Genomic DNA, 26991 nt, shown 5'->3' with positions numbered 1-26991 from the left:
TTGTGTCGGTCACGCTGGGGCACGGGTACATGCGGTTGAGTGCGTGTGTCAACACGCTCTGTGCTGTTCTGCCTTCGATGGAAAAGAACAGTGGCGCCTGGACATGTCTCGAATATGAGACTGGCATGAACGCGTTTTGGAATGCTGTGACAGTATAACGGTGACTGTATAGAGGCATACAAATTTCACTGGTGTTCGGTGGCGGCGGCTGGCGGGTGCGACAGAGCGGGCTGGACCTGAGCTGCGGCTGCCTCCCTTCGCGAGGGTTGTGGCGTGTGCGGACCAGCTTCACTAGCGCCGTCGTCAGCGTCTAGGTGAACACGTATTTGGATAGGAATTTCACGAGTGTGGAGTATGAATGCAGCTGTCGCCACCTCATGTTTGTGGAAGCCGAGCAGGGAGCTGTGAGCGGTTTGACAGCTGACGGGCGTGGCGGAGGGTGCTTTCGCGCGTTGATTGCATTATTTTGCGAACGGCCCTGTAGTCTATGCTATGTGTTATTTGGACAGTTTACGAGTACTGAGCGTGTTTGCAGATATATGTACTGCATTATTTGGAGCAGTTTGCTATTGCGTACTGAAATTATGAGTTGGTTGCGTGTCTGTGGGCTGTGTGACATGGCCCCAGGCACATCTGGGTGGGTGTTTTGTGATACTGTGATGGATATACTCTATCGTTAAATAAGTTGTTTCAAAATAAATAGAGTGCTGTCAATCCTTACTCTTCCCAGCAGCCCAGAGCAGGTTGACTCATTTTGTCACCATATTCTCTACCCATTTTGGTTTACGTCACGAAAAGGACGACGGTGTCCTCTGCTGGTGGTACTATAAGACCTCGTGGAGAACACACTGTTAGCCGCCATCATGGATAACTGTACTTGCGTAATCAGCTGGTGTCACTGTGGCATCCTCTCACGGCGAGCAAATGTTCTAAGATAGTTGGGGTCTGGGGCTCGTGGTGAACACACTAAGTGGCACCATCTTAGATTATGGTACTTGCGTCAGTACAGTGTCCTCTAGTGGCATCGATATGAACTAAGTCAGTTGGGCTATGGACTCAGTGGCGAATACACTTGGTGGTGGTGCTCCCTCTAATTGTTTAAATAAAAGTTGGTGTATGATTTAGACAGTTGATGATTAGCAAGCAAGGAGGAATTGGCAGTCGAGTGGATGAGGTCAGTACAAGTGTGCTTTCTTTCGTCGCAATTTTCTTAGGTTGGTGGCGAAAGCGCAAAGGACCTTTCTTTACTGACAGAATTCAAACTCGGCGACGGTTCCTAGGAAGAGGTGGCGGTCTGGACCTTGAAAAGTAGTTGAAAGTAGATAGGTGAAAGTACAGTGAACACCTTTTTGATAGTTATATGAAATTGTAAACTAAATTATTTAATATGATTAAAATTGAAATGGAATTAAGTACTTAGGTAATTGATAGGTTAGATGTGCGATGTGGATGTTAGCATATTTATAGAAGACTATGTCCGCTGTGTGTATGGAGGTGGCGGCCAAGCATGTGTGACGTAAGCAGTCGGACGCCCGCAGGCCAGTGGCGTGGCGAGTGTCTGGTTATAACACGTGCGTGAGAGAGAGCAGACAATCTTGTGTCATCACATGACGCCACAGTAGCGTCCTCTGGTGGTCACGATATGAACTAAGCCACTTGAGCTCTGGAGCTCGTGGTGGATACATCGGGTGCAGCCATCTTGAATAACAGAACTTGTCATGATCGACATTAGGAGAGTGCCTTCTGGTGGCACCAATATCAACTAATCCAGTTGCAGTCCAGACTCAGTGGAGAACACATCCGCTTGAAATTGGTTAAATAATAAAGATAAGTACATTTTCCCGCCATTATCGTAGGTGTGACGCATTATCATGTTGGAATTTGAATTTCGCACCATTTCTTGGGGGGAGTGGGGTTAGGTTAGTGGAGGTAGCCCAACTGACCTTCTTCCCGCCAAAATTAAAACTTCCCGCCAAAATCTGCCATCTTGGATGACGTCACAGTGGCGCTCTCTGGTGGCGACGATATCAACTAAGCCAATTGGGCTCTAGAGCTCGTGGCGAACACACATGCTTAAAACTGGTTAAATAATAAAGACAAGTCTCTTTTTCCCGCCATTTTTCTTGGTGTGATGCATTATCCTGTTGGAATTTTAACTTCGCGCCATATTTGTGGAGGAGGGGGTGTGGCACTTTCCCGCCAAAATTCAAACTTCCCGCCAAAATTCAAACTTCCCGCCAAAATCCGCTATCTTGAATGACGTCATGCGCTGTCGCCAGTTCTACAAGCCACCATTTTGGATACATCTGGCGACAATGCACAGTGGGGCAGAATGTTGGTTGTTTCAATACTCCCAGTGTGAGTGAAATGAATGTGGAGCACGTACGAGAGACATTAATAAGGAGTCCAAAGAAATCGGTGCATCGTGCATCCCATAAGTTCGAAATGGCTCCAATGACAGTGTGGAAGGTCCTGCGACAAAAGTTGTTTGTGAAACCATTCAAATTGGAACTAGTGCAGAAGCTTAATGACGACGACAAAGACAAGCGTTTTTAGTTTTGTTCGTAGTTGCAACAATTGAACGAGGATGGGGGTGGCATTGTTGATGGCTTAATTTTTAGTGACGAAGCCACTTTTCATACTAATGGGAAAGTTAACAGGCATAATTATCGAATCTGGGATACAAAGCATCCACACGAATGCACTGAATTTGAGCATGATTCCCCAAAGGTAAGTGTTTTTTGCACGTCGAAAACTGTACGGGCCATTCTTTTTCGCCGAGAGCACTGTCACTGGATATTCCTATTTGGACATGTTTCAGCAGTGGCTGACGCCTCAAATGCAAACGCACTCTCCGTTCATCATTCATCAGGATGGGGCTCCACCCCATTTTCATCGTGAAGTTCGTGGTTACCTGTAGACGGAGCTGCCGCATCGATGGATCGGCCGTGCTATAGAAGGGACAGCTGTGTTATGAAATGGCCTCCCCCATCACCAGATCTCACTCCGTGTGACTTTCTTCTGTGGGGACACATTAAAGATCTGTTGTATGTACCGCCTATATCACGTGATGTAGCAGAGCTCCGGGAGAGAATACGGGAAGCGACTGCCACAGTCGACGATGCCATGCTGAGACGGGAACGGCAAGAATTCGATTACCGTATTGACGTCTGCCGGGTTACTCATGGTTCGTATATCGAATATTTGTAGAAAAAACTTTCAGAGTTTCTCTTCAAAATGCAATTTTTATGGCATCTGTACAATGTTTAGTTCTTGTGCAATAAATAATTTAAAGTGTTCCCGAACTTTATGTACGCCCTGTGTTACAATTCGGCGCTTTGTGAATATAAGTTTACAAAATTAAAACAAACCTAAAAATAAGCTACAGTTTCCAGAAGTGTATGCATGATTCTGAAGCGCAGTATGAGTAAACGTTTTCACATACATTTATACACTTATGTATACATGTGTATATATGTGCACATAAACATGTTTACTCATACTGTGCATCAAAAACATGTATCCACTAACGGAAACAGTTATTTCTCTTTCATTTGTCTTATTTTATGAACTTATACTCACAATGTGCCACTTTGTAACATACCATTGAAATCTGGCCAGGGCCAGAATTAACAAAAACCTGAGAAAAGAAAGAAAAAAAAACCTGTGAAGATCGAACCTTGGACTCAACATCGTAACCGTATACATGCATCCCATCACCAGTTGTGTTCCTCTTAAGGAACATGTCATTCTGACTTGCACCATCGAAAAGATCTTCACAGAGTGCGAAGCGAGGGTTTCCTGGTCTTGACTCATGATCCGTGGGGCGATCTTGGAGGCAACACGATGCTTTGCAAAATGCTTTGTCAGGATTTCATGACATGACCCAACTGAGATGTTACATTCTTCTGCAATCTCTCGGACTGTCAGTCTTCCATTGGTACGCACCATTTCGTTGACATTTCGCTCCAACACACAGAAACTACGAATGTTCCGCAACTTTTTGAACAGACTTCGTAGACATGTACGAACTTTCATTGACTTCTCACCATATCTTCTGGATGCTTCACTTTTGATGTCAGGCAGCCAATTTAGAGCAGGATATGAAATATATTATGAATGGAAATATCGATGAAAGAAATTCAGTTGAGAAATGCGATTTTCTAATAAAATGTTTTATTATTGCTTTAATGGTACAAAGGTAATTCATCCGTATTACTGTCAACACCGTTTTTTCAAAATGATAAAGAAACGTTAGGATCTAGGTATACTTCAGCCGGTGCCAAGCTTGCAGCTTTCCCTTGGCCCATAACGGTCGCTCCTCATGACTAGTAGCGATCAAACCACGGGAACTCGGGATGGCGTCCGAGACTGTAAATGAAATGTAACAGTTAGAAAATATAGAGTAACTACTAAAGCTATAAATTAAGAATGGTCTGGTCACTTAAATCCATAGAAAGGAGAGCTGAAAAGCATTCTTTAAGATTGTTAGATACCAAGTAGTCTTATCTTGAGCGTACACATTCATTTCTGCTTATGTACAGGGTATTTCAAAGTTTTTGCATCAACCGTGTGGGGATGATAGATCACGTCATGGGGAACAACTTCTCTTAGAGACAAAACGTTCGATACTCTTTCTTAGCGATGTTAGGCGTCGTTTTAGATTGCCCTCTTCTGCTAGTGAACAGCACTAGGTCTAGCAAAACTGAACATTCTAATTCGAATCTAAAATATCCTTCTCCACCTACAGACACCCATTCTTATGATTTTTTTTAAACAACGCTGTCAATTTACTGGGCTAGGTAGTATGCTGCACATCTGGTTAGTAGACCCTGGTCGTTGCATGCAATCGCGTCCTCCCAGGGTGGAAAAATACTAAAAGGATGCCTTCTTCTTCTTGCGTTACGGCCTCTGTAGGACCACGGGTAGCCCCTTCGTGGACTGCATTTTCCTCTTCTTCTCCCAGAACCTCTTCATTCTTTCTCCTCTCCCGCTCATCTTCCGAGATCTTCAGATTCCGTTTCTCCTGGCGGCTGCACTGATGACATTCTAATCTTCTCCTGTATTCTTCTCTGTCATTGATCTCCGGCATATTTGTCGGTGTATATTTGTTCCTCCAGTTTTCCCTTCCTTCGACCTTGATCCCCAATTCGAACCAGTCCTTCCGAAGTTCAACAACCCACTTGGTTCCTGTCTTTCCCCTTGTCCTCCCTGTTGTTTCCCACACTGTCTTCGTCATTCTGTCCATACTCATCCTAACTACATGCCCAACAAACCTTGCCCTTTTGAGTCTGTTTTTCCCGGATATTGTTCTCATGTTCCGGTACAATTCTTCCCTAGGTCTTCGCATCCACCTCTCTCCACCTCTTTTGGGACCTAGTGTTTTTCTCAGTATTTTCCTCTCTTCTTTCTCTAGTTACTCTGCCCCATTTCTTCCTAGTGTCATCGTCTCAGCAGCATATAATACTGCATTCCTCACTGTTGCCTTGTAGTGGCTTCTTTGCCTCTGTGGATATATTCTTTTTATTGTATACTTCTCTCGTCATGCAGAAGGCTGACGTCATCTTCTTTATCCTATCTGTTATTCCCTCCTTGTTCCTGTTCCTTCCTGTTATAAATTCTCCCAGGTATTTAAAATAGTCCACCATTTGCACAGTGCCTTCCGGTGTTTCCCAGTTTGCAGTGGTGTTTAATGTCTTTGTCTTGTTACAGGCGATCCTCAGTCCCACCTTTCTGGCTACCTTACTTAAGTTGTCGAGTTGTGTCTTTGCGTCTTTTTCCGTCTCACTATTGCCATGTCATCTGCAAAGGCTAGGCAGTCCACTTGAGCCCTGTTATCCTTTTTGTCCCCCACATGGGTCTTTGGTATTCCCATTTGCTCGTTTATTGCTCTCCACTGCCTGATCACTTCGTCCAGTGCTATATTGAACAACAATGGTGACAATCCATCTCCCTGTTTAACACCAGTCTTGATCTCAAATGCCTAGCATCGCTGGGAACATATTGCCTCCAGTTCTTTCCCATTACGAGATCTATCGCCCGTAGACGTTTGTCGCAACTCCCTGTAGACAGGTAGGTACGCAGAGTGGTAAGAAGCGCCAAAGAAACTGGTATAGGCATGCGTATTCAAATACAGAGATACGTAAACAGGCAGAATACGGCGCTGCGGTCGGCAACGCCTATATAAGAGAACAAGTGTCTCTCTCAGTTGTTAGATCGGTTACTGCTGCCACAAGATTTAAGTGAGTCTGAATATGTTTTTCGCTCGAGCGATGGGACACAGCATCTCTGAGGTAGCGATGAAATGGCGACTTTGCCATAGACCATTTCACGAGTGTACCGTGAATATCAGGAATCCGGTACTACATCAAATCTCCGACACTGCTGCGGTCGGAAAAAGATCCTGCAAGAACGGGACCAACGAGGACTAAAGAGAATGGTTCAACGTGACAAAAGTGCAACCCTTCCGCGAATTGGTGCACATTTCAATGCTGGACCATCAACAAGTGTCATTCAACGAAACATCATCGATATGAGCTTTTGGAGACTAAGGCCCACTCGTGTGCCCTTGATGACAGCACTACACAAAGCTTTACGCCTCGCCTGGGCCCGTAAACACTGACATTGGACTGTTGATGGCTGAAAACATGTTCCCTCGTAGGACGAGTCTCGTTTCAAATAGTATTGAGCCGATGAACGTGTTCGGGTATGGAGACAGCCTCATGAATCCATGGACCCTGCATGTCAGGAGCGGACTGTTCAAGGTGGTGGAGGGTCTGTAATGGTGTGGGCGTGTGCAGTTGGAGTGATACGGGACCCCTGATACGTCTAGATACGACTCTGACAGGTGACTCGTACGTAAGAATCCTGTCTGATCACCCGCATACATTCATGTCCATTGTGCATTCCGACGGACTTGGACAATTTCAGCAGGACAATGCAACTCCCCGCACGTCCAGAATCGCTACAGAGTGGCTCTTCTGATCTGAAACACTTCTCTAGACATGAACGTTACTGAGCACATCTGGGATATCTTGCAACGAGCTGTTCATAAGAGGCCTCCACCCCTTCGTACTCTTACGGATTTATGGACAGCCCTGCAGCATTCATGGTGTCGTTTTCCTCCAGCACTACTTCAGACATTAATCAAGTCCACGCCACGCCGTGTTGCGGCACTTCTGCGTACTCGCAGGGACCCTACACGATATTAGGCAGGTGTACCAGTTTCTTTGGCTCTTCAATGTATGAATGCGTGGTGCCTGTGCTTTCGGACATGGCCGTCAACTCCAGAGGGACATAAGACGGATCAGCGGAGACGAGCGAATATGTGCACCGGACTGGGATTCGAGCTATGCGGATAGATGGCTCTCGATGGAAATGTGGATCGCCCGTGAGGCCAGCCTAGACAGTCCGCGTAGTTGCGATAACGCTGTACCCGGATGGCACAGTGGTTAATGCACCTGCCTAGTAAGCAGGAGATCCCGGGTTCGAATCCCGGTTCGGTACGCATTTCCGCTCATCGCCGCTGATTCTGCGTAGCGTTCTGCTGCGGATGACAGCAGTGAACCCATTCTATTTACATATAATCGTAACAAACAGTCTGTAAAGCTTGTTAGTGTGTTGCTGGGTAGGTTGTGCTGAGATATAACTGCTCAGATAAAAATTCGACACGTTGCGCCGTTTCCGTCAATCCTGTCGTTGGGCGCGAAAATTACAGCAGCCTTCCAAATACAGTTGGTGTCATTTGTTCCCATAACACGGATGACAAAGTACGAGACTGCTCAGCCTTTGGCTCCTATTCGATCTTTGCTACAGTCCCACGAGCAAATTTTTGCATCGCTGCCATGTTCTGTTTCAGGAAACCAAATGAAGCACACATTTGGCAACTCGTTCCTTGTCAGGCCACTTGAATTTACATGCGCAAAGTCCTCATTGGCTATTTTCAGTGCTTATTTACTCGGAAACAATGTAAGATAACGAATTTTTTTCTTCATAATTTTTTCTCAGCATAACCTACGCAGCGACATCAGTTTCTGACTACTCTCTGTACAGTTTATGTTGCGTAAATCCATACTGAGGAGACCCGCAAGGATGTAGAATATACCACACAAAGAAAAAGACTGTGGAACAAAAGCAAATATGCGCTTTTCATTTACTAGAACATAAAGTATTATCAAAAATGTCTTAGACAGACATCTATCTCATTTAGATACGAAAACTAATGACATGTTTAACTTTTTATGATGGGTGCATAATACTTGTTTTATTGTGTTAAACCGCCTTTAACGTAAAAAAAATACCTCTTAATGAACAAATTATAGCAGCGTTTTAATTTTTCAATTCGTTCAGTAACTATATGAAATACTGGAAACTGTTTTTGGTATCCATGGAAGCTGATGAATTCTTCTCGGGCTATCAGCTGAGTGGTGGCGTCGTCTTGTCGCAACGTTTCGAAGAGTTTCGTACCCATCATCTTCAGGCGATGGGTACGAAACTCATCATTGGAATACGCCGAGAAAGACTGCAGTCGCATATATCCATGGAAGCTATTACACTGATAACCTGCAATGGGGCTGGGTGACCACTGAAGACATTAAGTGATACAGAAATACGAGGCGTGTTCAGAAAGAAAGTACACTGTGACCATAACGGGTTGTGGTTTGTTGAATTTTGATGGTTGGCAACACTGACTGGATAAGTGACGGGGAGGAGGGTGGCGGGGGGATCCCCTGACCAGAGCGAGCACCGCAGGAACACTGCAGCATGTAAACGCCAATTGTAGTGTACAGTTACGTAAAAGACGTAGGTAAGTAATCCCGGCAAGTGCGAGTCACGTGCTGTGATCCACTTACTACTCGCGGCAGGAATAACACCTTCCGAAATTTTGCCACAAATCCAAACGGCTTACGGCGAAGGTGTTATGAACAGAACGAGTAGTGTTTAGTGGTGTAGGGAATTTAGTGGAGGCAGAAAAAATGTTCATGACGAACAGAAGAGTGGATGACCTTCCATTTTGACTGAGGAATTGGTGCAAAAGATCGGGGAAACTGTTCGTGAAGACAGCCGTTAGACATTGGGTGAAATTTCTGCGATGGTCTGACAACTCTGTAGAACTGTCTTATACGAGACACTCACAGGAACGCTGGGATACCGGAAAGTGTGCGCTAGGTAGATCTCAAAACAGCTGACAGAGCAGCGTAAGAAAAATGGGTCAATAGCGGCCGCGAGTGTTTTGGGTGATTCGAATTGGAAGGTGAGGCTTTCTTAGTTCTGTTGTGACTGGGGATGAAACACGGGTAGCTCATTACAAGCCTGAATGAAAAAGACAATCGCTACAGTGGCGTCACAACAATTTCTCATCTGTCAAAAAATCTGAACCACGACTTCGGGCAAAAAAATTATGGCCTAAGAGTTTTGGGACCGAAAAGGCATAATTTCGATTGAATTTTTGCCTCAATGACTCATCATCAATCCACAACGATGTTGTGAGATCCTAGAAAAACTCAAAAGGAGCATTCAAAATAAAAGGAGTGGAATGCTTAGGAGAGGAGTCTGCCTATTGCACGACAACGCCCGTCCTCGCACAGCCTTAGCCACCAACGCTCTCTTGGACTCATTTGGTTGGGATGTTTTAAACCATTTCCTCACTTGGCACCTTCAGATTACCATCTCTTTACTCCCCTGAAAGCATACATAAGTGTAATTAAATTTTCAACCGACGAACAGGTGGAGAAAGAGATTCTGAAGTGGAGGTAAGGAACTGGGGGGGGGGGGGGGGGGGGGGAGTTTTCCGAGGAGGGCACGGCTCACAACATACACTGAACTGGGTGGCGATTATGTGGAATAATATCAAGTGTATCATCAACAACCTGTAATTTTCAAATACACATTTCCTAAAAAATATAAAAATCTAGTATACTTCCTTTCTAAAAATTTCTCATGAACAAGATTTTAATAAGAACCCACAGTTACATCAATTAAAAAATACTTGTTAAAAAGTTTTGGAGTTAGAGCTATCGTATGTTATCAGCATTAGTTATCTCTTGATCCATTTTATACCATTTGCCCGAGAGCTATTCGTCGCGAAGTGGAAACCACTGTGAAAATCCGACGAGGCTTCTCACAGACGTTTTGGGCAGTCTCTCTAGTATGCACGTCGATCGCTTCAAGGCGCTCTTTTCAGTTGTGAGCGCACTGTGAGCTACTAAAGGTGCCTAGAACCCTGCCGGGAATCGAACCCGTGCCCCCTGCGTGTTAAGCGGTAACGCTACCGCTGCGCTATGGAGGCGGACCTTGAACAGCAATCTCTCCCGCAGCCCACCTACCACTACTGCCACGCACTTCTTCTTGGCAATTCTCAGCCGCACTCTGCAGGGGCAGTGAAGACGCTCCTGCAGCCTTTTCGATGGGAAGTGTTCGATCACCCACAACACAGCCCTAATTGGCTCGTCCTGAGTATCATCTCTGTTCACGTGAAATGCTGGATACGAAGACAACACTTGAGCGTCGGCTACGCGCTATAGACCAGCGTAGAGAACTATCGGAAAACACAGGCGGCTGCTTTCTATGACTATGGAGTTGGAAATTTGGTATAACGCTCCGACAAATTAAGTCGGAGCGGTGACTATGTAGAGAAGTACCTGGAAGGTGTAGCTAAATGTGCAAAGAAAACAGTTCTGATTTTCACTGTGGTTTCCATTTCGCGACCGATCGTTCCTTACTTTTCGAACAACCCTCATAACTTTGTCCGTTTGGAGAGAATAACTTACGTATGTCTGTATGCTGTGAAATATATTTTTTTCATTTTAACATTAATATAAAATAAAATTGTATTATTTAGTTACCCAGGAAGGACGTGCTCATTCGCCTGTCTGCCTTTTGGTCCCTTATCCAAAGCCTCCAGGGCTTCCATCTCTTCTGGGGACAGTTCGAAATCGAACACCTGAAAGTTAAATAAAAAGCGTTCATTAGTTTCGTGTTACTACAGCTCTTAAGTGACATACTTCAAGGCTGTGCGTAGAGGTCAAAATTTACTTCTGTACTCCGCAAGCCATGCAATGGAATGTAGGCGAATTAAGTCGGGTGATGCTGAGGGAATTAGATTACGAAATCAGACAAAGTAGTAAAGGAGTTTTGATATTTGTGGAGCAAAATAACTGATGATGGTCGAAGTAGAGAGGATATAAAATGTAGACTGGCAATGGCAAGGAAAGCGTTTCTGAAGAGAAATTTGTTAACATCGAGTATAGATTTAAGTGTCAGGAACTCGTTTCTGAAAGTATTTGTGTGGAGTGTAGCCATGTATGGAAGTGTGCACGATAAGTAGTTTGGACAAGAAGATAATACAAGCTTTCGAAATGTGGTGCTACAGAAGAATGCTGAAGATTAGATGGGTAGATCACATAACTAATGAGGAGGTATTGAATAGAATTGGGGAGAAGAGGAGTTTGTGGCACAACTTGACAAGAAGAAGGGACCGGTTGGTAGGACATGTTCTGAGGCATCAAGGGATCACCAATTTAGTACTGGAGGGCAGCGTGGAGGGTAAAAATCGTAGAGGGTGACCAAGAGATGAATACACTAAGCAGATTCAGAAGGATGTAGGTTGCAGTAAGTACTGGGAGATGAAGAAGCTTGCACAGGATAGAGTAGCATGGAGAGCCGCATCAAACCAGTCTCAAGACTGAAGACAACAACAACAACAACAACAACTCCGCAAGCCACAGTAAGGCGTGTGGCTGAGGGTTAATTTTCTTCCCTTTGTGTTTCAAAGATTGTCAGCACCCCTCTATAAAAGACCCAATTCCTCTAGTCTTACCGCCCTGGTCGTTATGCAAGACGTACAAAGGGGTGCCGAAAAGAAATGCCTCCGATGCAGAATGTTAATAACGTTTGTTTTATTTTTTTAAAAAATTAAGAGTTTTCACATAAAAAAATTCCAAGGCATTACGTTTCAGCACGCTCTCGTACCCATTTAATAATGATTGTCCGATAATATAGATTAAGTTGCGAGACATGTGAGTGACTTGAATAACAGAACCCATTACGTTATTCTCGATGGCGAGTGTTCATCAGGGCAAGCGTATCGTCAAGAGTGCCCCACAGAAGTGTGACAGGACCATACATCTGTAGACATAAATGATCTGGAGAACAGGATGAGCAGCAATTTGCGGCTGTTTGCTGATAACGCTTTGCTGTACAGGAAGGTGTCGAAATACTGTATTGCCAGACGTGGATATGAACCGTCGTCCTCCCGAAAGCGAGTCCAGTGTGCTGGTCAGGCTGGTCAGTGCGTCACCTCGCACGATCCCTCTCTCGACATTTGCCTTTATGCCCCTGTCGTGGTTTTTCCGCCGCTCTCTTTACTGTTGTTGTTGTTGTAGTTGCCAGTCTGAAGAGTGATTTGATGCACCTGTGCAAACGTCTTCATCTCTGCATTACTACCGCAACCTACATCCTTTTCAACCTGCATACTGTGTCCCAGCGTTGGTCAGTCTCCAATTTTCCCACTCCCCCTCCCATCACACAAATTTCCATCCACAACCATACTAGCAATTCCTTGGTGCCTCAGGATGTGCGCTCCAACTGGGTCCTTCTTTTAGTCAAGCTGAGCAACAAACTTCTAAAATTCGGTTAACTATTTTCTTATTAATTAGTCCATTTAACCGTCCAAACTTCATCCTTTTCCTCTATCGCCACATCTTAAAAGTTTTCCTATCTTCTCTGAACTGCTTATCGTCCACTTTTCAAATTTGCATAAGGCTAGACTCCACACCAGAAAACACTTCGCTTCCCTTTAGTTGATACTAAATGATTCCTAATTCCTATTTTTTCAGATATTAATTTCTATCTAATGCCAGCCTGCATTTTATACCCTCTCTACATCATGCATTGTCAGTTATTTTACTGCCCAGGCAGCGAAATGCATCTACTGCTTTCGGTGTCTCGTTTTCGAGTTATATCTCCGCAGCATCAATTGATTCGACTGAATTCCATCATCCTTGTTTTACTTTGTGATGTGATACATATCTTACTTCCAAGACACTGTCCAATCATTTTCTCTTCCAAGCCTTATGCTCTCTCTGACAGAATTACAATGTCATCAGCACATCTCAATGTTTTTTCACTCATTCTGAACATTAATTTTTTTTCCAAATATCAGACTTCCTTCAGAGCTTGACCAATGTTTATTTTGAGAAACGTCGGGTACAGGCTATAATCCTTTCTCACTGCCTTCTCAACTTTCATGCCCTTCGACTATTATAACTACCACGTGGTTTTCTGCATGGGTTGCAAATAACATTTCGCTTCCTATATTTTTCCCCTGCCAGTTCCAGATTTTCGAGGAGTGTAGTCCAGTCACCATTGCCACAAATTTTCTTCAAGTTTGCAAATACTATATAAGTAAGGCTGCCTTTCTTCGACCTCAAATGGTTCAAATGGCTCTGAGCACTATGGGACAACATCTGAGGTCATCAGTCCCCTAGACCTTGGATTACTTAAACCTAACTAACCTAAGGACATCACGCACATCCTTGCCGGAGGCAGGATTCGAACCTGCGACCGTAGCAGCAGCGCTGTTCCGGACTGAAGCGTCTAGGACAGCTCGACCACAGCGGCCGGCTTCTTCGACCTTTCACTTCACATTTCGTATTTTCCGTTTTCCAAATTAATGAATCGGAATTTCTCAGATCAGTTGTGAGTGCTTGGCAACGATTAGAAGCAGCATACGTCTATGTGCAAGTTATGGCCTTGGCAGAGCCATAACTCTTCCAACTGGTGTGCAAGATGTATGAGACGGGCGAACTATTCTCAGACTTCAAGAAGAATGTAATGACTCTCAGTTACGAAGAAAGCAGGTGTTGTCAGGTGTCTATATTACCGAACTAGCAGTCGGTTGCAAGATGCTACACTTGTTCTTTATGGAAGAATGCAAAAACTGGTAGAAGCCGACCTCGGGGAAATGGAGGAACACGCGAGGCAATACTGACTGTGCGAGTTACGTTAGCAGATAGGTTAAGGAAAGGCAAAGCTACGTTTATAGCATTTCTAGACTTAGAGAAAGCTTTTTGCAATATTGACTGGAATACACTCTTTGAAATTCTGAAGGTAGCAAGGGTAAAATACAGGGAGCGCTATTTACAACTTGTACAGAAACCAGACGACAGTTGTAAGAGTTGAGGGGCATAAAAGGGAAGCAGTGGTTGAGAAGGGAGTGAGACAAGGTTGTAGCCTATGCACGAATTTATCTAATCTTTTCAACGTGCAAGCAGTAAGGGAAAACAAAGAAAACTTTGGAATTAAAGATTAGGCAGAATAAATAAGACCTTTGAAGTTTGCTGATAGAAATCTAATTCTGTCAGAAACAGCAAAAGACTTGGAAGAGCAGTTGAATGGCATGGAGAGTGTCGCGAAAGAAGGATATAAGATGAACATCAACAAAAGCAAAACAGTGACAATGGATTGTAGTCGAATTCAATCAGGTGATGCTGAGGGATTCAGATTAGGAAAGGAGAAAGTTAAAGAGTTAAATGAGTTTTGTTATTTGCAGAGCAAAATACCTGATGATGGTCGATGTAAAGAGGATATAAAATGTAGACTGGCAGCGGGAAGAAAAGCGTTTCTGAAGAAGAGAAGTTTGTTAACATCGAATATAGATTTAAGTGTTACGAAGTCTTTTCTGAAAATATTTCTATGGAGTGTAGCCATGTATGTAAGTGAGACATGGAAGATAAACATTCCAGACAAGAAGAAACTAGAAGATTTTGGAATGTGGTGCTACAGAAGAATTCTGAAAATTAGATGGGTAGATCACGTAAATGTTGAGATAGTGAATAGAATTGTGTTTTGACGTGACCGCAAGCGCCAGAACGAGGAAGAGGAACCCAAGACCAGAGAAGGCGGTGAGACGATGGCAGCCAACAGCGCGCTGACCAGGACGTCACCACGATAGGAGCGGCATCTAGCCGGAGTGATTAAAGCGCGGCTCGTGCTGGCCTCGGCCCCTCCTAACAACTCTGATCCTCACCCCCCCCCTCTCCTTTCCTCCGTCCCTTTCCTGGGCTCCTTCTCCCCCCCCTTTCCAGCCTCTTTTTTCCCCGCCTACCCTCTCTCTCTGCCTCCCTTCTCTCCCGTGAGTCCTGTAGCATTTCTCTCCTCTGCCTGTTCCCATTCCCTCTTGCGTCTGGCCTGCCCCTCCCCCCCCCCCCCCTTATGAGTCCTCTACCTCCTTCGGTTCCCCCCCCCTTTCGTTTTTCCTCTCCTCCCTCCTTGTTTTCCCCATCTGTCCAGGTCCCGACCCCCCCCCCCCCCCCCCCCCAGCTGCCCTCGGCTATGGTGTGCCATCTTTGTGCCAACATTTTATTGCAGTGTTCACAGTGAGTGTTCAGTGTTGTGTGTCTTTTCCGAAGTGTTGCGAACGGAAATCATACTGTCGCTGGGTGTGATTTTTTTATATCTCTTGCGAACAGAAACCAGATTGTCGCCGTGTTTTTTAACTGCCTGTCTACTATTTTACCTGTCTGCTTCCTGTGTATTTTATTACCATTGCCAACCCTTTGTTTTATGTTTTAATTGTCCACAATTTTCCGCCGCTTTACAATTTAAGTCGCCGTTTTATGCCTGCTTTTATTGTTTCTTATCTTCTTCTTATGTTTTAAAAAGTCTGTAGGCAGCGTAATAAGCTGCTGCCAGCCCGTCCCCTTAGGGGGGAATCGAAATTTAATAAAGGAAAAAAAAATAGCCTCTGCCAGACATCAGTTGAGAGTCTTAGCACGGCCTAGCAGAGAGTGTGCTACGATTGCAGTTAGTAGTGATCCATATCAATCGCTTGTCTGGACTTTGTCAATAGCGGAGAACATTACTGTTTGCATGTGCCCATCGCTTGCGACACCATTGTTATTTCAAAGTATTGTCAATTTGCTTTATTGAAATAAAACTACTAATGGGATTTGCTTGAATAGTTGTGTAGCATTGCGAGAAAGCAGCATCCCTTAGGCACACAATACGATAAGAGTGGGCAAGACGCCACAAATTGGGGAGAGAAGAAATTTGTGGCACTACCTGACTAGAAGATGAAGTGTGCGGTGTTAAAATTGTAGTGGGAAACAAAGAAATGAATACAGTAAGCGAATTCAGAAGGATATAGAATACAGCAGTTGTTCAGAAATGAAGGGGTTTGCACAGAGTAGAGTAGCATGGAGAGCTGCATCAAATAAGTCTTCGGAGTGAAGATCACCACCACAACAATAACAACAACGGCAACATGTATATGGGGGAAGTGGATAAAGGACTACGAAGAGGACAATAGAAAAACTAATTTCAGTTTTTCCTGATTTCTTCGTTTCTTGCTTTCGACTGCTAGGGTGGTCTTCATCGTCGATCGACCGGGGCACTACTCGGCTCATCCAGTCAAGGTCACGCTTCCAGTCGAGGCACGAAGTCGAGATAGAGCTACTCACCGCGAAGTTCTCCTTGATGCGTGCTGGGTTGGAGCTCTTGGGAATCACGGCGACCTCTAGCTGCATCAGGAAGCGGATGAGCACCTGGGCCGTCGTCTTGCCGTGCTTCTGCGCTATTTGCTTCACCAGCGGGTCGCTCAGCTGGTTGTACCGTGGTAGTCTGCAATCAGAGTCAGCGGGGCTGGCAATCCGTCTCCAGCAATATTGCGTCGCCTTACAGACATGATAGGTTAACTGAGGTACCGGGTGATCAAAAAGTCAGCATAAATTTGAAAACTTAATAAACCACGGAATAATGTAGATAAAAAAAACAAAGTTCACAGAATGTCCGACAGATCGCGCTGGACAGCAAAACGTCAGTGACTGCTACCGTGACGGGTGAGAGGTACGCCGATATGTTACAGAATATCATCATCCCCAACCTGACTGATAAACACCTGCGGGAACGTGCGATGTTTATGCAGGATGGCGCTCCACCCCATATTGCTATACGCGTGAAAGATCTCTTGCCAGCGTCGTTTGGTGATGATCGTGTGCTCAGCCGCCACTTTCGTCATGCTTGGCCTCCCAGGTCCCCAGACCTCAGTCCGTGCGATTATTGGCTTTGGGGTTACCTGAAGTCGCAAGTGTATCGTGATCGACCGACATCTCTAGGGATGCTGAAAGACAACATCCGACTCCAGTGCCTCACCATAACTCCGGACATGCTTTACAGTGCTGTTCACAACATAATTCCTCACAGCTATTGTTGAGGAATGATGGTGGACTTATTGAGCATGTCCTGCAAAGAGCATCATCTTTGCTTTGTCTTACTTTGTTATGCTAGTTATTGCTATTCTGATAAGATTAAGCGCCATCTGTCGGACATTTTTTGAACTTTTGTACTTTTTTCGGTTCTAATAAAACCCGATGTCATACCAAGCATGTGTGTCAATTTGTACCTCTCTATCTACATTATTCCGTGATTTATTCAGTTTTCAAATTTATACTGACTTTTTGATCACGCGGTACATGAAAAAATTCACCACTACTGCATTTAGTGACGCTTTCCTAAAGACTGCACTATCGTATGAAAAGTATCTCAACATCGTTGCGTAATGCGGGATTGACCTCAGATGCCACCTACTTGCTGACATCTCCTCCCTGGCTCTCGACGAACGGGTAGATGTGCGGCGAGCCGAGTGGTCCGAAGGCGCAGAAGGTGATGTCGAGGGCGCGGCAGAAGGCCCTGAGCTCGCGCTGCTGGAGGTAGACGTGCATCTCCACCTGCAGGTTGGCCGGCTTGATGCGCGCTGACTCCCACACGCGCTTGATCTGGCGCGCGTTGAAGTTGGACAGACCTATGGAGCGAGCACGGCCCGCGTCCACCTGGGCCTCCATTCCCTGCACGTAGTAAGCAAACAGTCCAAAATCCGAATCTATACTCGTACAGAAGGACACTATATGGCCAAAAATATTCAGACACCCTTACGTAATCTGGTTCAAAATGGCTCTCAGCACTATGGGACTCAACGGCTGTGGTCATCAGTCCCCTAGAACTTAGAACTACTTAAACCTAACTAACCTAAGGACATCACACACATCCATGGCCGAGGCAGGATTCGAACCTGCGACCGTAGCAGTCGCGCGGTTCCGGACTGCGCGCCTAGAACCGCGAGACCACCGCGGCCGGCACGTAATCTGGAATTGACCACTAGATGTCTGTAAATAAGGGGCGTTCAAAAAGAAACGAGCCGGAAGCATAATTACCGAAACCAGTACATGTATGTTAGAAGTATTGACCCTGGCTGTTGAGACACTTTTCCCACTGTGACACAAGGCGGTCCATAGGTATCTCATAAACTTCCTGTGGCAGCGATGTTAACCGGTTCCGCACATACAGCTGAGCTTTGTCATCCGAGGTGAATCATTGGCCCCTCAGAGGCTTTCTAAGGGGACCAAAAATTTCTGCAGGAGTGCCGCGACTGTGTTGGCCATATGAAGTTTCGCATTGCTGTGGAGCAGAATGACCCCATGGGTGAGAGTGCCTGGTCGTTTTGATTTGATCACTTGGCGAAGGGTGGTCGAGGCCTGCGGGTAACGCTGGGCGTTCACTGTTGTCCTGTGCTGCAGGAAGTGAATCAGAAGGGGGCCATCTTGGTCGAAGAAGATCGTCAGCATAAGGTTTCGTGCACTCGTGTGGATAGCCTTGGCTTTTTGGGTGGTGGTGACCCTGGATGCTTCCACTGGAGCCTGTAGTTCTGATTCTGGTTCGAAGTGATGACACTGTGGGTCATCTCCAACTGCCACTCGTGCCAGGAACTCATTCCCTTCCCGATCGTGGCGCTGCAGATGAGCAAGACAGTGGGCCATTCGACATGCTTCCTGGTGTAGCTGAAGACCGTGGGGCAACCATTGGGCACACACTTTGCGCATGTGCAGTCGTTCCTTCATGATGGTGTGAACACTTCCGATGCTCAGTCCGACCGAGGCGGCTATGGCTTTCACTGTCACTCGGCGGTCCTGGGTGAGTGCATCCATCAGCTGGACGATGTCATCGGTAACGCAGTGTGGTGCTCCAGACCGTGCATCATCGGCTAACAACACCCGTCCTTCCCTGAAGTACTTGTGTTACGCCTTGACTCTTTCAAGGGACGTGCTGTGCTCGCCGTACACTTGTGACATTCTTCGATGAATGTCCATTCCTCCTACTCCTTCCGCAGTCAGAAAACGAACAAAAACTCTTTGCTCGTCATTTGACGCCTCCATGTCATTGTTTGCAATGCGACTGGAAACGTTGGACGACTGATGCACGGTGCTGCTAGCTCTCTATTGTCACATGAGATGTACGCGTGCCCTCTAGCGACAGGCTGTCAACTTCCACGCTCTGGTCGGCACCACACCTCGTTACACACGCCACGATATTACCCTCATGTCACTGGTTTGTGCATTCCATACTCCAGCTCGTTTCTTTTTGTACGCCCCTTATACTAGGAGGTGGGAGCTGTTGTGTTGTCAGTATAGAAGCAACGACATCACAAAGGGTCAGTCAGGAAAGCTCAGTGACTTTGAACATGGACATTGGATATGGCCCAGTTAACAAATGTGTCAGGGACATTTCAACCTTTCTAAAGCTACCCAAGTGGACTGACGGTGCTATTATTGTTAAAAAGGAATAACCACAGCTAAACCAAGACCAACAGACCTCTTGCACTGATAGACTAGAACCGTCGAGTTTTATGGAGGATGGTCGTAAAAATCGTATGAAAGTGTTACCAAAAGTACAGTTACCATACTCATTGTGCATAGTGAGGAAAAAGAATGGAGTACAGTGGTAGAGCGAATCCTTATGAGCCACACATTTCTGTGCTCAGTGCTGAGCGATGGTTGAGGTGGTGCGAGGAGCGATACTGCTGGTCAGTGGATGATTGGAAACCAGGGATTTGGAGTGATGACTCACGCTACATCCTCTGCCGGGGTTTGGGTTTGGCGAATGGCTGAATAAAATTATGTGCCGGACTCGCATTCGGGAGGACGACGGTTCAAAACCGCGTCTGGCCATCCTGATTTAGGTTTTCTGTGATTCTCCTAAATCGCTTCAGATAAATGTCGGGATGCTTCCTGTGAAAGGGCATGGCCGGCATCCTTCTCCATGCTTTCCTTTACCCGATGGGACCGATGACCTTGCTGTTTGGTCCCTTCTGCCAAATCAACCAAACAACCAAATGCAGACGGATATGAACACATTTTACACCGCTGTGTACTGCGTGCACGATAACATTCCAGAAATGGACAGGTCTGCCCACAGACCCAACGTGAACCTCACGGAACGCCTATTGGATGAGTCAGAACGTCGACTTCGATCCAGTGTTCAACATCACTACCTTCTCTGCTTTTGGCTACTGAGAAACAATAGGCTGCCGTTCCTCAACAGACATACAGGCACCTCACTGAGAGAGACCCCAGCAGAGTTGAAACCGTCATAAAGGTGAAGGGTGGACACGCCACACATTAACATCCACTAATAGGTGTCTGAGCAACGGCCTTGCTGCAGTGGATACACCGGTTCCCGTCAGATCACCGAAGTTAAGCGCTGTTGGTTGTGGCTGGCACTTGGGTGGGTGACCATCCGGGCCGCCATGCGCTGTTGCCATTTTTATGGGTGCACTCAGCCTCGTGATGCCAATTGAAAAGCTACTCGACCGAATTGTAGCGACTCAAAGAAAACCGTCGTAACGACCGGGAGAGCGGTTTGCTGACTACACGCCCCTCCTAACCGCATCCTCAGCTGAGGATGGCACGGCGGTCGGATGGTCCCGATGGGCCACTTGTGGACGGAAGACGGAGTGCTATGTGCTGTGTAATAGGCGTCTGGATGTTTTTTATCGTCTGGTGTATACGAGGCGTTTAATAAAACACAACTAGTGTCTGACACTGTAGCTGTCGTTATCGTAATATTCGTCCCGAAGATGCAGTCATTCTGTACGGTACAAGTCTCTTCATTTTGTAATTTTGTGCCAGTCTTCCACCAGAGAGAACAATAAAGAAACGAAAATAAGCAGACGAGAATTCTGACGTAATCGTGACGAGTTGACAGTGTTCAGTCGTGTTCCGCTGGTTGTCGGTACTTCAGGCAACCGAATCATCACTAGTAGTTCCCGTTTCCCTTCCTATCCGCTCTGAGACTAACAGAGGAGAGAGCATCCGTCTGCTGATTTGCGATGCAACTTCAAGCATCAAAAAATGTTTTTTCATTACCCCAATTCCTAGAACTTCTGAAGATAAACGTTGACTGTGGCTGTTGTATCACAGACACAGTCCCTTTGACTGTTCAGAGATGTCACTAAACCCACCCAAAGATGCAAAGTACCATGCATTAGCAGTGCCTATTAGACGGAGGGGGCCGAAAGCCGAATCAGTTCCAGTCATTCGACCAGGAAGGAGGTACAGGGCTAGTGTTGTCTGTAGTTCGTCCACGTCTAGATGGTCAATACTGCGGTTGTTCTATCGCGTCCGCATGGTTACTTTGTTCCAGGAAAGTCTCTCAACAAGAAAAGTGTCCAGGCGTCTCGGAGTATCCGAAGCGATGTTGTTCGGACATGGAAGAGATACAGAGAGACAGGAACTGTCGATGACATGCCTCGCTCAGGCTGCTCAAGGACTGTTAATGCAGTGGATGACAGCTACCTACGGATTATGGCTCGGAGGAACCATGACAGCAACGCCACCATGTTGAATAATGCTTTTCGTGCACCCACAGGACGTCGTGTTACGACTCAAACTGTGCGCAATAGGCTGTATGATGCGCAACTTCACTCCAGACGTCCATAACGAAGTCCATCTTGGCAACCACGACACCATACAGCGCGACACAGATGGGACCAACTACATGCGGAATGGACCGCTCAGGATTGACATCACGTTCTCTTCACCGACGAGCTGCTCGGAGTGGCCGAGCGGTTCTAGGCGCTACAGTCTGGAGCCGCGCGACCGCTACTGTCGCAGGTCTGAATCCTGCCTCGGGCATGGCTGTGTCGGATGTCCTTAGGTTAGTTAGGTTTAAGTAGTTCTAAGTTCTAAGGGACAGATGACCTCAGTAGTTAAGTCCCATAGTGCTCAGAGCCATTTGAGCCATTTTTCAACCTTCAAACCTTCACCGTTGAGTGTCGCATATACCTTCTACCAGACAACCGCCGGAGACGTGTTTGGAGGCAACCCGGTCAGGCTGATCGCTTTAGACACACTGTCCAGCGAGTGCAGCAAGGTGGAAGTTCCCTTATGTTTTGCGGTGACATTATGTGGGGCGGACGTACGCCGGTGGTGGTCATGGTAGGCTTCGCAGCGGCTGTACGATACGTGAATGCCATCCTCCGACTGATAATGGCAGCATATTGGCGAGGCATTCGTCTTCTTATGAATGACTTCCTTCAGGATAAAGACATCGCTGGACTAGAGTGGCCAGCATGTTAAATGTTATTCAGACATGAACCCCGTCGAACATTCCTGGGATAGATTGAAAATGGCTGTTTATAGACGTCGTGACCCATGAAATACTCTGAGGGATCTACGCCGAATCGCCGTTGAGGAGTGGGACAATCTGGACCAACAGTGCCTTGATGAAGTTCTGGATAGTATGCATATATACAGGGTGAAAAGTATTTAAACCGACAAACTCTGGGAGGTTGTAGGGGACATAAAAAGAAATATTTTTCCCTAATGTAATTTTATCCTATGAGAAGTATTTAAACCGGTAGAGGAAGATTTCTCTGGCGGCAAATTAATAAACCCAACAAACACTTTTCCTTTTTTTTTATGACTAAGAGACAACACATTAGCACAACCCAATTTCAATTACAGTAAATTTTCAAAAATGCCTCCATTGACACGTAAACAAAGGGTACATCGTCGGATCACGTCCTGTCTGACACGGACAAACTCCCCAGGAGTATCCTGAATTGTTCCTGCTGCTGCTACTATCCGGGCAACCAGATCCTCTTCTGATGCAACAGGAGTTGCGTGAACAAGGTGGCGCATCTCTCCCCACACAAAAAAGTCCAGAGGGGACGTATCTGGGGATCGAGCAGGCCATGGTACAGGACCACCTCTGCCAATCCACGTTTCTGGGAACCGTCGGTCCAGCAATCGACGCACACGACGACTGAAATGTGCCGGCGCCCCGTCATGTTGGAACCACGTGCGTTGTCTTGTAGGGAGCGGGACGTCTTCCATCAATTCTGGCAATGTTCTGGCGAGAAAATTGTAATAGTGCCTGCCATTTAATGGCCTAGTTAGCAGATATGGCCCAATTAAACAGTCCCCAACAACACCGACCCACACATTAACGAAGAACGGCACTTGATGAGTTCTAGTAACTGTGGCATATGGGTTATTCTCACTCCAAAGATGCGAATTGTGCATGATGAAAACTCCATTACGCACGAACGTTGCTTCACCGGTAAACAACACAGAGGATAGAAATGTAGGATCCATTTAACACTGTTCCAGGTACCACTACGAAAACTGTGCTCTGGGTGGATGATCAACTGGTTCCAGGTTGTGGACACGCTGCAGTTGAAATGGACTAACAATTGCTCTCGAAGGACTGTTCTTAAATTCGTCTGATTCGTCCCCATGTTACGTGCAATTGCACGAATCCTGATTGAAGGATCCCGCTCCACATGCTGCAAGACAGCTTCCTCAAATTGCAGAATTCTTACCGTGCGACGGCGTCCCTGTCCAGGTAATCTGCTAAATGACCCGGTATCACGCAGACGTTGGTACACAGCAGCAAAGTTCGCATGATGCGGGATACGGCGATCTGGATATTGTTGTTGATAAACCCGCTGTGCAGCTCGTCCGTTGTGGTGCGCTACGTAGTACGCACCAACCATTTCAGTGTACTCACTCCAGGTGTATCGCTCCATTAGGTAACAGGGACAATGCACTACTACACAGGTGGACAGCAGTTGCCTAAAACTGAAGATCGTAATACGGCCTCTAACAACTGAAGAGCGTAATACGGCCACCATCGGTTTAAATAATCCTCATAGGAAAAAATGACATTAGGGAAAAATATTTCTTTTGATGTCCCCTACAACCTCCCAGAGTTTGTCGGTTTAAATACTTTTCACCCTGTATACAGACATGCATCAATGCAAGAGGGCGTATTTCTGGGTATTAGAGGAACCGGTGTGTACATCAATCTGGACCACCACCTCTGAAGGTCTCGCTGTATGGTGGTACCACATGCAATGTGTGGTTTTCATGAACAATAAAAAGGGCGGAAATGATGTTCATGTTGATCTTTGTTTGAATTTTTTGTGTAGGTTACGGAACGCTCGGAACCGAGGTGATCCAAAACTTTCCGCGGAAAACCAGCGTTCTTCAGAAGACTGTTTGGGGAACCTTGTCATACAGTGCTTTCTTGTTTGCTCTCCTACCGTCCTCTATCATCTATGTAAGCTATCACGGGTAGGAATTTAACGGATACCTACATGTGACTGGAACCACTATCTACATCTACATCTACATCCATACTCCGCAAGCCACCCGAAGGTGTGTGGCGGAGGGTACCTTGAGTACCTCTATCGGTTCTCCCTTCTATTCCAGTCTTGTATTGTACGTGGAAAGAAGGATTGTCGGTATGCTTCTGTGTGGGCTCTAATCTCTCTGATTTTATCCTCATGGTCTCTTCGCGAGGTATACGTAGGAGGGAGCAATATACTGCTTGACTCCTCGGTGAAGGTACGCTCTCGAAACTTCAACAAAAGCCCGTACCGAGCTACTGAGCGTCTCTCTTTCAGTCTTCCAGTGGAGTTTATCTATCATCTCCGTAATGCTTTCGCGATTACTAAATGATCCTGTAACGAAGAGCGCTGCTCTCCGTTGGATCTTCTCTATCTCTTCTATCAACCCTATCTTGTACGGATCCCACACTGCTGAGCAGTATTCAAGCAGTGAGCGAACAAGCGTACTGTAACCTACTTCATTTGTTTTCCGATTGCATTTCCTTAGGATTCTTCCAATGAATCTCAGTCTGACATCTTCTTTACCGACGATCAACTTTATATGATCATTCCATTTTAAATCACTCCTAATGCGTACTCCCAGATAATTTATGGAATTAACTGCTTCCAGTTGCTGACCTGCTATATTGTAGCTAAATGATAAGGGATATTTCTTTCTATGTATTCGCAGCACATTACACTTGTCTACATTGTGATTCAATTGCCATTCTCTGCACCACGCGTCAATTCGCTGCAGATCCTCCTGCATTTCAGTACAATTTTCCATTGTTACAACCTCTCGATATACCACAGCATCATCTGAAAAAAGCCTCAGTGAACTTCCGATGTCATCCACAAGGTCATTTATGTATATTGTGAATAGCAACGGTCCTACGACACTCCCCTGCGGCGCACCTGAAATCACTCTTACTTCGGAAGACTTCTCTCCATTGAGAATGACATGCTGCGTTCCGTTATCTAGGAACTCTTCAATCCAATCACACAATTGGTCTTATAGTCCATATGCTCTTACTTTGTTCATTAAACGTCTGTGGGGAACTGTATCGAACGCCTTGCGGAAGTCAAGAAACACGGCATCTACCTGGGAACCCGTGTCTATAGCCCTCTGAGTCTCGTGGACGAATAGCGCGAGCTGGGTTTCACACGATCGTCATTTTCGAAACCCATGCTGATTCCTACAGAGTAGATTTCTAGTCTCCAGAAAAGTCATTATACTCGAACATAATACGTGTTCCAAAATTCTACAACTGATCGACGTTAGAGATATAGGTCTATAGTTCTGCACATCTGTTCGACGTCCCTTCTTGAAAACGGGGATGACCTGCGCCCTTTTCCAATCATTTGGAATGCTACGCTCTTCTAGAGACCTACGGTACACCGCTGCAAGAAGGGGGGGGCAAGTTCCCTCGCGTACTCTGTGTAAAATCGAACTGGTATCCCATCAGGTCCAGCGTCCTTTCCTCTTTTGAGCGATTTTAATTGTTTCTCTATCCCTCTGTCGTCTATTTAATTAGTGACTGCACTCTTTAGCATAAGAGGTATCTGCTGCAGAAAGTTAGTTGACGTGCTCACATTTCTGTGGACTCGTCGCTGGTCGGCTGTCGTCTCTTGGCTGTGGCTACACCGTGCTGAATTTCCGACCTACGGATATGGCGAAAATTTTGCGCGATTGATCGATCGCCAATCCTGCTCTCACTCTTATTACCAGGTTGTTTTCCTGCACGCTGTACACTTCGCGGACGGCAATACTCGTGACAATGTGCGATGCGAGCCCGTGCAACGCGCGGGAGCTACGCCGCTCTCACCTTCCATATGGCGACGTGGTCGGTGGTCACGTCGAGGAGCACGTTGCCGTCCTCGTCCTTGGGGAAGCCGCCGTCGTCGACGTCCTGGAAGCCCACGGGGTTGTGGATCAGGTAGAGGTCCACGTAGTCCAGCTGCAGGGCGGACAGCGACTTCTTGAGGTACTTCTCCACCCCCGACTGCCGCATGCCCATGAATGGAAGCTGGAAATGGAAATCAAGCTACCTAGTCCTCTCACTCGCTAAACAGCTATTTACAACGCAGTGTTATGTCGATTGAAGCACTCCCTCATTCACCAACGTATTGATCGCATTTAGTGGGTTTATGACAGCTAATCAGGGTCGACTCTATTGAGTCATCATAATGTAAGAAGTCGTGGTCTCCTGACCTTCGTTGCTTACATATTCCGCCCTCACAATCATATTCCGCACATCAAGACGCTTCATTCGAACCCGAACTCGATAAGATAAAGTCAATGTTGTACGAATTCATGTAAACGATATGCAAATAACTAACAAACCGCAAGTGCGCACCGGTGTCCAGACAGTTGCCACGCCGGACATTTGCCACGCCGGACATTTGCCACGGTTTTACTTGCTCAGAAGGGTTCAGTCCCTTGTCTCCCCTCCCCCTCCCTCCCACCTCCTCCTCCTCACACGCCCGCCCAGTCTGCTTTCGAAGTTCCTAACGTGACCATCAGTATGGAAGTTACTACAACGAAC

The 26991-nt window shown here is 46.2% G+C and overlaps 1 protein-coding gene, 1 non-coding gene and 1 pseudogene across 2 annotated transcripts in view; 2 read left to right on the top strand and 1 right to left on the bottom strand.

Moving 5' to 3' along the window:
• Positions 1–4159: 4159 nt before the first annotated feature.
• LOC126210313 (1,5-anhydro-D-fructose reductase-like) overlaps positions 4160–26991 on the bottom strand; it is a 42645-nt gene continuing 19813 nt past the window's right edge. Inside the window, exons 3-7 of the mRNA XM_049939510.1 lie at positions 26272–26472; positions 17587–17843; positions 16461–16620; positions 10845–10942; positions 4160–4371 (exon numbers count right to left, since the gene is read on the bottom strand). Coding sequence (XP_049795467.1) covers positions 4329–4371; positions 10845–10942; positions 16461–16620; positions 17587–17843; positions 26272–26472 — 759 coding nt within the window. The 3' untranslated portion in view covers positions 4160–4328. The remainder of the gene's footprint in view (positions 4372–10844; positions 10943–16460; positions 16621–17586; positions 17844–26271; positions 26473–26991) is intronic.
• Positions 7434–7509, top strand: Trnat-agu (transfer RNA threonine (anticodon AGU)). The gene has a single exon. It is a non-coding gene; the product is annotated as a tRNA-Thr (tRNA).
• On the top strand, positions 20475–20592 carry LOC126210955 (5S ribosomal RNA; annotated as a pseudogene).

This window comes from Schistocerca nitens, chromosome 10 (assembly GCF_023898315.1).
Source record: "Schistocerca nitens isolate TAMUIC-IGC-003100 chromosome 10, iqSchNite1.1, whole genome shotgun sequence".
NCBI lineage: Eukaryota > Metazoa > Arthropoda > Insecta > Orthoptera > Acrididae > Schistocerca > Schistocerca nitens.
Note: the sequence above shows the minus strand (reverse complement) of the source record. Positions and strands in the feature narration are given on the sequence as shown.